This window comes from Anabrus simplex, chromosome 1 (assembly GCF_040414725.1).
Source record: "Anabrus simplex isolate iqAnaSimp1 chromosome 1, ASM4041472v1, whole genome shotgun sequence".
NCBI classification, from domain to species: Eukaryota; Metazoa; Arthropoda; class Insecta; order Orthoptera; family Tettigoniidae; genus Anabrus; species Anabrus simplex.
The window spans coordinates 323,907,354-323,919,505 of record NC_090265.1 but is presented as its reverse complement, the minus strand read 5'-3'; the positions used below and the strand labels follow the sequence as shown (position 1 = coordinate 323,919,505).

At 37.9% G+C, this 12,152-nt stretch overlaps 1 protein-coding gene across 1 annotated transcript in view; it reads left to right on the top strand.

Annotated features, from left to right (window-relative positions):
• Nucleotides 1-12,152, top strand: part of LOC136856754 (putative fatty acyl-CoA reductase CG8306) — a 168,817-nt gene that overhangs the window by 134,350 nt on the left and 22,315 nt on the right. The window contains exons 7-8 of the mRNA XM_067134845.2: nt 1,514-1,753; nt 8,825-9,082. Coding sequence (XP_066990946.2) covers nt 1,514-1,753; nt 8,825-9,082 — 498 coding nt within the window. The remainder of the gene's footprint in view (nt 1-1,513; nt 1,754-8,824; nt 9,083-12,152) is intronic.

Genomic DNA, 12,152 nt, shown 5'->3' with positions numbered 1-12,152 from the left:
CTAGATACATTAATTGATCAATTTTCGTCTTCAGTAATAAATCTTTGACACTCTAGTTTACTCGGAACCTGCGCTCCACTATTTACTTCGTTTATTCCTTTTTTTGATACTCCGCTTGGGATTTCTGTTACGACTACGAAAAATATATCGTCATAACTTTATAATGCAATCTGGTTCCACAAAAATTTAGGAAGTATCCCTTTTAAATCTTCTGTTCTAGTTGCATATCAATTCATTCGTAAATCTCTTCCTGGTGACTTCATGCGATGTTCCCCCGTTCCTATTGTTGTTTCTTCCAATTAAAAGTCACTGCATTCATCTAAATCTCGGCCATTTGGATTCCACATGTCTGCACTTCCTTCCGAGATATTCATGGCCTATTTAATTCTGCACGTCTGTATATTACAAGTCGTATTTTCTGCCGCATGATTTTCGACACTTTATCGCTATTCGCGGCAAAACGACGATTTTAATATCGCGATTCTAAATGACCAGGGCAATGAAATGGTACGTATGGAAGAAAAACAGAAGAAACGGCAATCTTGCCGTACATGTCCAGCATCCTTGAAGAGTAAAACGGCATATGCATGTTTTAAGTGGGAGTTTCCCCACAAACGTACTTCCCGTTTGTTCGCAATCTACTAAAACTGCAACAGTTGCAGCGAGGACGATTGGATATTGGACCATCATTGCAAAACTCCAGTGCTGGAATAATAAGTTCCAAAGTGTGCTGCATGTTTTCATGTGTATGATTATTTTTGTTTACGCTTGTTGTGTTCTGGATCAGTGAAAAGTGATCTGTGAGGTAATTGCGGTGTATTTGTATAATTTTACTGACGACAACGATCAAGGTGAAATGTAAGACGATGTCTGCGTACTGTGGATAAGAAATAAGGGGAAATATATCTAATTTTTGCATTATTAGATCGTACTTATATTCATATATATATACATGCTGAATCAGATTGATTGAGATGACTGTACATGTTTGCCAACCAGTTTTCATTATAGAAAACTTCTGTTAGTAAAAGTAACTAGATGTTACCAAAATAACCCTAAACACATTTGCGTAGAGACATCTATTGGAGTACGAGAGATACTAATCATGATGATATCTCTACTGTTTATTACCAGGACTTATAAATCCAGATTTAAGTTTCCAGAAACTCGTTAAAGTTAACAGCGCAGTTAGTTAAGAGTGCATTTAGGTAACTCATTGGTAAAGTGTGTTGTACCAAAAACCGGCCAGTAGTGTCATAACAAAAGAGAATACCAGACATGTTATGCAGTAACTCCAATAAGTCTTAAGTCTTCCTTCCTCCCTGCCCTCCGTGATAAAACCTGCCAACCCTACAGTGATAGTGATTATCATTGTACATCATGTTTTTATTACTCCTGTTTCCATGTTGATTGTTGGCTTGCGCACATCACTTTTCTTGCAAGCTGGGATACATTTCTATTGACAGAGTAATTTTTGTTTCCCTTTGCTACTGTATTTTTTTCTGTTTTGTAGGTCGCCTGCTGTGTCTGTGTTCCATTGTACTTCCAGCACATGTAATCCATTCCGATGGTCGTCAATAGAGAATCATCTTAATACTTATTTGCATAAGTATCCTCTGAAATCTGCTGTGTGGTACCCATATGTGAAGTTCGTGCCTTCTCTTCTGATGTTCCGCATTTCTGCCATCTTCGTGCATTTCATTCCAGCATACATCCTTGATACTGTAATGAGACTGACTGGTGGAAGGCCCATGTAAGTTACATACTACAGTAATTGTTACTGTTATACAATTAGATGTTCCATTAAGAGGTGTTGGAATGCTTTTTTGTTTTTTCAATCTTAAAATGTTGTTCACAGGTGTTGAATAGAAGGACCTGTATTAGGTTTTAAAAAACCACTTACTTACTTACTCGTGTATTAGACCCCTCGCATATTAGATCCTCCCTGGCTTTTTGAGACAAAAATTTAAAAAATCTTGTATACAGGACCCCCTCCCCCCCCCCCCCCCCAACGTAATTCGTCGCAGAAAAATTATTCTGCCTCGAAGCGGGTATAAGCATTACTGCAGCTCTGATGACATCACACAAATTTATGAATAGTTTCGTCCATACGACCCACGCAATGAAAACACGTGTCGAAGTCGTGTTGTTCATCTGTGTTTCATAGTTAAGAAATGTCCGCCTACGTAGCGTAGGCCTGCTGCAGCTCTGATGACGTCGCACAAATTAGTGAATAGTTTTGTGTCTGACCTGCGCATTGCAAGCGCGCATCAGTCATGCTCTATGTCTGTGTTTTGTTGTTAAGAATGTCCCCAATCGTAATGGTTAGCACAATTGTCTGTCGTTCTTGGGGGCCTGAGTTCGATCCCAGTACCGTACTGCCAGAGATGTATGAATGGCAGGAAGGTTGATATGCAGCAAAAATGGTACATGCAAACCCCCTACATTGGGGGCATGTCTAAAAAGTGCTGCACCACCTCAGGATGAGGAAAAGTTTACTTTAGTTGAGAAATATTCACTGTTGTTGCTATTAATATAGCAGACGAGATCATTAACAAAGTGATCATTTAATATCTTGTAACTTGGACCAATATAGGTATTTTTTGGCAGAGAAGTTTAAAACGTGATAATAAATCCAGTCATAATGATTGTTTCACTCACCAACGTACCTGACAAATAATATTGATTTTACATCCCCACTTACTTTTAATGATTTTCAGAGATGCCAAACAAAACATACTATGTGTTAATAAAACAATGGAAACTACGATTGTACAAAATTAAGCAATACGATACTAAAAAGCATTACCGCCGCATCTGTAGATATCCATAAATGCAGCAAACTTTCCTGTTATTTATTTTTATTCTTTCAGTCATGGAACTTCTGACACTATCCGGGCACTTAATATGCATACCTAACCTAAAATGTGCGGTCTCTCTTATCCCACTTACAGCTGTTTAGGTAAATCCTGATGTGATAAAATTAGAAAACAAGCATGAAATATACAGTAGAAGTCCACTGTAGCGAGTACGGCATATAGCGAGAAATCCGTTATAACGGCAGTTTTTTCCTGTCCACTGAAAATCCCTATATTAAACTGTATTATATTTTGGTAACAGTGAGAACCCTATCACTGATGCATCCATTATTACGAGCGATTAATCGTGTGTAATTTTTTCCATTATCAGTATTTATGCACTCCAGGAATTATATTGAATGTGATCAATCATCTTCAGTATGGATTTGTTGCTATGTGCACTAGCGAGCTCTTTCATAGACATTTGAATTCAAAGGTGATATTGGAGTCGATTAGTAATACTCGTCAACTGGTGTTCCATAAGCACAATTCGAAATGAAAGAGAACATATTTTCGTAATAAATGCGTAAATAACGTGGCCAATAATGGTAGTTAACTCGTTAGAAATAAAGGCTGAAGTAAATGATCGCTTGATTTTAAAACTATGTACTGAAATTAAGCATTAATGTGATACACTTAGATACAGCGAGAGTGGATGACTGGTTTCGGAGGTTAGTTTATTCAGTGAAACTTCGTTGGGCGTTTCTGCAGAGGACAAGCAAAGATAATGTGTTAAGTGAAAAAACGTACTATTGAATACACAAATAAAAACTATCCAACTCGAATATATAAACGCTTGATATGTTTTTTCCGACATGCGTGCATTTTACGTCATGTACGTAAGAGTACAGAGAAAGATATAGGCTATCTACCAATTCTGAAGATGCAGTGACGGCATTAAAAGGCGTGAAAATGACGAGAGATAATATAACCTTTTCCACTGCGGCTTTAAAAAGAGTTACCTGATAACAAATATTAAAACATTTGCGGTGGGGCCCTGTAAAAGTATCAGTGCATTATTGCAGATCACACTATTCGAGCATCAATTATTTAGTGGTTAAACTCTGCCACGTGTGAGACAAATGACTTTGACAGTCAACTTAAGTCTAAGTCGAAACTTGATGGTGCGAGTTTCAACATGCACGCCACCATTGAAAGATGCAAATTCCTGTCCACTTCCTTGATTTGTTGTCATTAATATACGATTTCATGACTTTTCCAGTATCTATAACGGGGCTACCACAAGACAAATATGCGCCATGCTAGTCAACTTCACACGATTATGTTCCTAATCCTTACACAGTCTATCACCCGACAAATATTTGCTACCCTTCACTGCATCACTCAGCACAGAATAAATTTCTAACTTCAGAATGCAGTCTGAAATATAAGCACAAACGGGCTTACTGGGTTATTCAACAATATCAACGAAAACCGAAGAACAAAACTGAACTTTCCTGAGTCTAATGGCTTGCTTTCCGGAGCTATAATTTACTATCTAAAGTTCCAGAATTCAAGGCTATTTCCCTTTTTCGCGTAACTTTCCTTGACCTGCCTCCCATGGCGAGGGCTCTAATCTTTGGTGGAAATCACGTTCCTTTCACATGGGATGTTAAAGAACAATTTCAGGGCTGGGAAAAATGTGATCGTACTGAGCAGTAATAATGAGATTTTGTGACGTGATAAACTAGGTATTTTTAAATAGATTTAATACAGTAAAAAATCGGGAGTTCGAATTTACGACGTGCTAAGCAAGAAATCGCCTTATTGAGGAATACACAATATGAAATTACACTGTATTTTCTCGCGTCTGGTTAAATTTCGGATAGACTATTCCCGAGTAATTTTTAGCGAAAAGGTTATCATTACTCTCCTCGTGCTTGAAATATGTTTTCATGATACATATGAGGTGAAGTTTGTCTCAGAAGCCACCGGAGTGATACTACTCCAATTCTTCAGAATGAAATTGAATATCTTTGTTCATGTTGTCTCACAATTAGAAAAAAATAACTTAGGAGTAGGCCGCAGTGTGGAAATCAGCGAAAATGCAAGTTTTGAACAAACAGATTGCCGTTACATACTGATTGTAATGTTTGTGCGGTTTTTCCCAACTTTTATGAAAAAATAGGATATAACGACAATCCATTTTAACGGCGAAAAATATACCCGTTATGAGTTCTCGCTCTAACGGACTTCTACTGTACTTAAAAATAAGGATCTGGCTTTTATCAGCCGCAGTTATCCAAAGAATGCTTCCAGTCGCTATGTATTACATTCGGAAGTACAACTCGTTACATACGGTAGTTATGAGCTGGAGGTTTGGCATACTTTTAACAATACAACTTTATTCGGAAGGAGTGGCTTCCGACACCAACAGGGAATATCAGGCCATCTCCAGAAATCATTTTGGAATAGGTTCTCACTGTTTGGACTCTATAGTCAGGAACAAAACTATTTTTAAAAGTTTCAAAAAGACGGGACTCGAATGCTCTCAATTGCAGTGCATGGCTAACTAGAATGCAGTGAAGATGACGTCATTTGGAATGACGACACGCCGGTATCAGGAAGTTGGTGGCACAAGACTATAATTCAAATGAAAGCAGTGATCAGGTTTACTCAGCTTTACTGTGTGGTAGGCCTACTGCTCAATTAAGAGACAAATGACTGGCCATTAAGTACTTTTGTATCAATATTACATAATATGATAATGCAATACCCTTTTCCGTATGGGGTCGAGTATGAAGCGAGATGAATCTTCGTAGCGAGTTTTTACGGCCGTGTGCCCTTCCTGACGTCACCCTCATCAGAGGAATTAATGAGATGAATTGAATAACGTGATATGACTGACTATATTTACTTTACATGTAGGCCAGAAGTCGTGTTCACCATTTATGTTTTTTTTTTACATTTAGAAATACTGCCTTCCAACAAAAATAGCCTGTATAACTCAAATACATTCATAAGATTGTTAAAGAATAATGTAGAATGTTTACATGAACAATTTATAACACACTATAGCCTAGAAGTCCTGTGTTAATTGCACAAAATTTAAGGTTATCGCATATTGGACCCCCATTTACTTTTTAAAATTTTATTTATTCAGTTATACTGGTGTATGGTTTAAGGTGTTATCTGTGATTTTTTTTACTGAGTTATTTCTTAATACTGTTTACATTGTACTTATTGTAGATTTGCTTTCAAATGTTAAAAATACCTATGAAGTGATACAAACTAGTTTCAAAGAGTATTCTAGACAAGGACTTTATTATGTTTTAATTTCTCTCTGTTAAAAATTTAGTGTGTGTAATATGCTCTAATTTCCTGTTGCACTTTCTCAACTCCTGTAACAAAACAAAACAGAAACAACAACAAAAAAATTACTACATATTACAAAGCACGTAGATAATGTCCACACACATCATTGACTCGGGGAGCAATAAACTTCCATCTTTTTCTCTTCAGGTGTGCACTGTAAAGCTCCTTGTCCGGCTGTCCATCAGTATTCATTATAAAATGGACAACTTTTAGGCCTACTATTATTACCCCAGCTAATGATGGAGATGTGTATGTATTGAATAGGACATATTAAATTTCCTTTGTAAAGTAACCTCGAATTTTGGTCGTATGAATTGGTCCTGTGTATTTATTGTGAAGTTCGTCTGTTAAAGAAAAACTTTTGCTTGCATACACACCAGTCTGACCCTGAGATAAGTGGTCAGTCTGTGAATTATTGAGTCACCTTGAACATAATATGAGCAGGGCTGATGACCTTAGATGTTAGGCCTCTTTAAACAAGCATCATCACAATAAGAGCAGGAGTCCAAATCAGTCATTCGTATTTGAGATAGTCATTCCTTTCTTGGTACTGTGTCATGGACTACCACATACTATGTGGATCGCACTTTAGCAGGTAAGCAAGTAGCACTAATATTTTTTCACAGCTGTTCAAAGTCAAGTGTTTGAAGGGACTTGTTGAAATAAAGGCATGAGTGGTGTAGGTGTTAGACGAAATAAATCTGTATAAATCCGACATGTTAATTGTACTTCAGGTACTAACTTTGCTTCCGTCAAATAGCACCACTCTTGCAAATAAATGCAGAGATACTTCATGGGTGGCGGGACAATCTGAAGATCAGGTGGATTGCGCAAGTCGGTCACCAGTGTTTCAACCAAGCAGATGAGGAACTCTGGTTCATTTCTTTTCTCTTCCATGGCTCAAGAATAGGCCTTGACATTTAATGACGACGTTTACCAACCCAAGTCCACCAGCTGTTGACTGAAGATACAATGAACTAGAAAGATATTTCCATGCCAAATGCTGCAGGCAAAGGTAGTATTTGTGCAAGATAAAAGCATTGTGATATAAGGTATGTGTGGACAGTAAAAATCCTTTGGATTAGAAAGAAGTCTCAGCAGTAGAGTTCTTTTGCATAGACTTTTATTTTGTTGACAACCAGTCCCTAATTTTGTTGATTCATTTCACTGGTCTTTCGAGTGTAAGATTCCAAGTATCTTGTGAGTTTCCACTGTGTGTAGGGGTGAGAGTTGAGGTAATGATTCTCAGTCTTGTAAGGGAATCACTTTAGATTTATGATAGTTCATAGACAATCCAGATACTGCGAGAGCATTTTACACGTGGAGTACATAATTATCCGATGTTAATGTTACATTGATGTCATCCACGCAAGCAGCTTCCGCGAGCTTTGCACTTCCGTGTGTTATTCCTCCTACTTCTTTACGCAGCTTGCAAATGAGGGGATTTAAGGCCAAGGTAAATAACACCATCGAAGCCGGACATCCTTGTTTTACTGACCTCTTAATGGGAATGGTTTAATGTGAAAGCCATCTATAAAAAGATGCCTGTTTCTGTGAACTGGGGTGTAGTGGGGAATTATTTATTGTTACGGACGAATGTGTAGGCTTTCATTGGCTTGAACTGGTCTTGGCCTCTTCTCTATTCCAAGTCACTTACTTGACGGGAAAATATTACTCATCAGAACTGTACATAGCTATAAAGTCTTTAAAGTCTTTTAGACAGATATTCAAATGTTAGTCCTCAGTGGTTCATAGTCTGGCAGTGAAAGTTAAAGTATAATAACAAACTCCCTCCCCTTTTACAAGTGTCACAACATAACCTTCATTGCACATAGCATTAAGACTGATGCCAAATGTTAAACGTTCTCACATAGATTTAATACACTGGATATGTAGATTCTACCGATGAAAGCACGGTGAACCTGAAGACTAGACTGGATGTGACTGCAAGTGAGACTGCAGAAGACTTTTCACTGAGTGAAATATCTTGTTTTATATTGTACCCAACCTAGTGTTCTGCTCGAAAATAATGTCCATGCGAATATTTCGCCTCTTGCTAATGGAATTGCTTGTTCTTTCCTGCATGATGCGATTTATTATTCTTGTTAGAATAAATACTGTTGAATATTATTTACTTGTGAGATAACAAAACTACTTGAAACGGTATTTGAGCCAGCATCCGTAACTTGATTTACATATTCCTGCCGGCTTTGTTAACAGGTGTGAATTGCTTGTTCCCAGAACGTCGCAGAGCTTATGGAGCAAGATGCCACGCTCTGTGGGCTACTTTATGGCTTGGAAAGCGAAGTTAACTTACTCTCAATCAGCTGGAGATACTCTCAACCTGCGATGTACATGGTGTCAAAATATAAACACACACATTCTCGCTCTCGCTCTCGCTCTCGGGGAGTTGAGGGGATAAAGGCAGTGGCTTAGCAAATGGATTTTCACCTAAATGGCGGAGACTGGAATCTCAGTGGTTCCCAAGTTCGGATTTTCACCCTGAAAAATTGCACCATGTCATATCACTTCTGGCCAAAATCTAAAATAAGTCTGGGTGGTTCTATCCACTCCAAAAATACCAGGGATAAGTTTTTTATGTAATTAATTGGTTTGTTGCAATAAGTATTTTTTTTTCCGTTTTGTTACAGACTAGTCCGTTTGCACACAAATGTAAATCGCTCGTTGGGGAAGCTAGCACCATTTATTTTTAATGAATGGCATTTTGATAATAAGAACACGCAGTCATTAAACAAGCAGCTGAGTGAGGAAGATCGGAAAATGTTCTCCTTCGACATATCAACCTTGGATTGGCCAATTTATTTCGTCAATCTATCCCAGGGTGTGAGGTGCTACCTGAACAAAGAACATCCACGAACTCTGCCTGCTGCTCTACGCAAGGACAAAATGTATGTACTCTTTTATTGTAATTTGCTGCTTCATTCAATTTTGCAATATATTTCCTTTATGGGTTTTAATGTGTGTATTGTCATAGAGCTCTGCTGAATAGCATTTTTCAATTTACTGTTTGAGTTATCATCCGTAGACTAAGGTTGCTGTATGTCTTGGAATTTCCAGGACAGTGCCTGATTAGTTATCTATCTGCAAAGGTGCTTTTTTGGGACATAATAGTGGCAGATTTGATCAAAAATGAAAATAATACCAGTGTTTGCTTCATGCTATAGGACATTTTAAAAAATACCATGCATTTATGCATATGTCTGTATGTATTAAGGCATGTTGAAATTTCCTCAGCTGAGAATGATAATTTTGACAGTCATAGATAACTGGGTTCAAACTTTTAGAACATTTGTTGAGAATGTAAATGCACCACCTTTTTTGAGTGCTGTTGAATTCACTCTCTGAATCTCTGAGATTAATATTGTAGTTCAGTTGAGGTTTTCATTCCTGAATTAATTTTGGAGCAATGAGAAGAACAGGTTAGAACCTACATGGTTAAGATTCTAAAGGACAAAAGAATACTTGATTAAATTCAACAAGTACTGCTATTGCAGAAACCAAAGTGGCAAAGTCACTATGGCTGTTCTTCACTCCAGCCAATAAAGCCTAAGTGTTTCCTGGTATTTTTAGCATATCGTCTTGGCTTCTTAGGACCATGGTTAACACTTGTCAGCCTTTCTTGATTTCCAGTACTCCTTCATCTTGATAGAAAATGAGGTTCTTCATTGTTCAGACCACTGACTGCATCAGGCTGTCTTCTCACTCTTCTGGAAGATCCTTTAAATCTTGTATCCAGGTCCTGAACTTACTTCTTTATTGAATCAATGTGTCAGAGAGACCAACCAGATTCTCCTTCACTGCAGTTGCCCATGGAGTGGTTGATTTCCAAGTCAAGAGAGGATAAAAAAAATTCTTCATTCTGGGATTAGGCATTCGAGACAGATGACTAAAACATATGACAGCACTTCCTCATGACAAGTGAGAGCTTTTCATATTTAGAGACAGCTCTGCATCATTATCATCATCATCTTCTTCATTATTATTATCTGCTTTTTACGTGCTTTAGATTTTGACAATTTTCCGTGCAGCAGTTTTACCATAAACTGGCGTGATGCAGCCAAATTTTCTCTAAAGCCCGTTATTCACATTTTTTTTTTTTTTTTGTCAAATTCAAGTCCGGGAGCGATAATTGAAGGCAACGGACTACACTTCAGCAGCTTTGATAAGTATGTTATAGTGTTATACATTGTATTTGAAATTGTATGTTTGACAGACTGAAAAGCTTTTAAGTTACATTCAGAGTTAAACCCTTGCAAGAATGGAAGTCGTACGTTGTCCTTTTGATGCCAATTCCTATTAAATATTTTTACATTATTTCAGTGTTCTATTGTGGAATTCGTGTCTGGCAGTCTTTGTACACATTGCATGAACTTTCCATTTAGTGTTTCATGAGAATCTGGAAATGAATGTTACTTTCGAGACTACTTAGAGTCCCATTAGATATTGCACGAGCTGGATCACTAATTGATGATGGACGCAGCTTCCATTATGTTGAGAACGTACTGGGAACATCGCCCACAAATATGCACAGAGTTGTAACGCGTTACGAAGAATACATCATTTTTCGTAGATAGTCAGGATCAGGTCATTAGAGGTCTAAATCAACCGGGGATGACACATTTTTAACTCTGGAGGTGTTAAGAGATTGCCTTGTTGTGGCCAAATAGGCTAGAAGGTGTCTGGAGGAGGTGCACAACTTCAGTGTTAGCGAGTGGACAGTGAGAAGGCTGAGAGGCAGATCTGTCTTCTAGAAGACCTCGTACTGGCCTCCAGTGGACATGCTAGAATCAGTTAGCGCATCTTCAGTTTGCTTCTGAACATCAGAATTGGACATTTGGTGCAGTATCCTCTTCACTGATGAATTCAGGTTCAACCGTAACTCTGCAGGTGGAAGGGAAGGGGTGTGGAGGAGACCTTGGGAGCATTAAACCATCTATGCATTCTCAGCAGAGCTACTATGGAGGAGGTTTAGTCATGATATGGGGAGTGGAGCATCACTTCTCTTGCCTGAAGTAAGCTAGTCTTCATCGAAAACTATGCACTAAATACACACTGGTACATAGAGGGGGATTCTTGAACGTGTCATCTGTCTTGCTCCCTATGTCGAAGATAACTTTGTTTTAATGCACAACAGCACCCATCCTCACACCACTCGGTGCATATCAGTATTCTTATACAAACAGGAGTTGTCACTGGACTAGCCAGCAGGAAGCCCTGACCTAAACTCTATTGAGCATGCGTGGGACCAGCCCAGGTGTCGAGTCTCTCAACAAGATTTTCGTAGCCTGGCATAGATGTAAGCAGTTATTCAAGAAAAGGATGTGAGCTGTTATTGATTCATATGGTAGATTGAGTATTCCAGCCATTTAAGTGGTTGTGCTCTTTGTTAGTTGCCAAGGGTCTGTTGTTTTGTCGTAGAAGGGTAATTTGAATGCTACCAGAGGAACCATTTGTGTGACTTCTGTTCACTCCCATGTCGTTTTCCTGATTAAAATAATGGTTTTTGTTTAAGTAATGAAGAGATGCCTCCAGATTTCCTGAAGATATTCTGCATTCTGAATACTGTTTTATTACATTAAAAATCCAAGTGTTGCATCTTTCTTTGCTCATCAGTGTATTTTTCTTGTGTTGTGTTTGTTTGATTTACTTTTGTTGAGATAGCCATATTTGTTCAAGGTTATATTTATTTTTACAATTAATGATTTACTTTGAATTCTTTTTGTTTATTCTCTCTCTCTCTCACCACATTCCACATTCGTGATTACAGGTTGGATTAAATAAATAAGGTGATGATCACGATTGTGGTGGTGATATTGGAGAAGAGGTTTTAACATTCAATCTACAGTGATATACGTAACTAGATTACTGAGGATATTGATGGTGATACTTTACAGTTATATGTTGTATTGTATCAATAAGGGAAATAATTAAACACATTATTCATTCGCATGCGTTCTG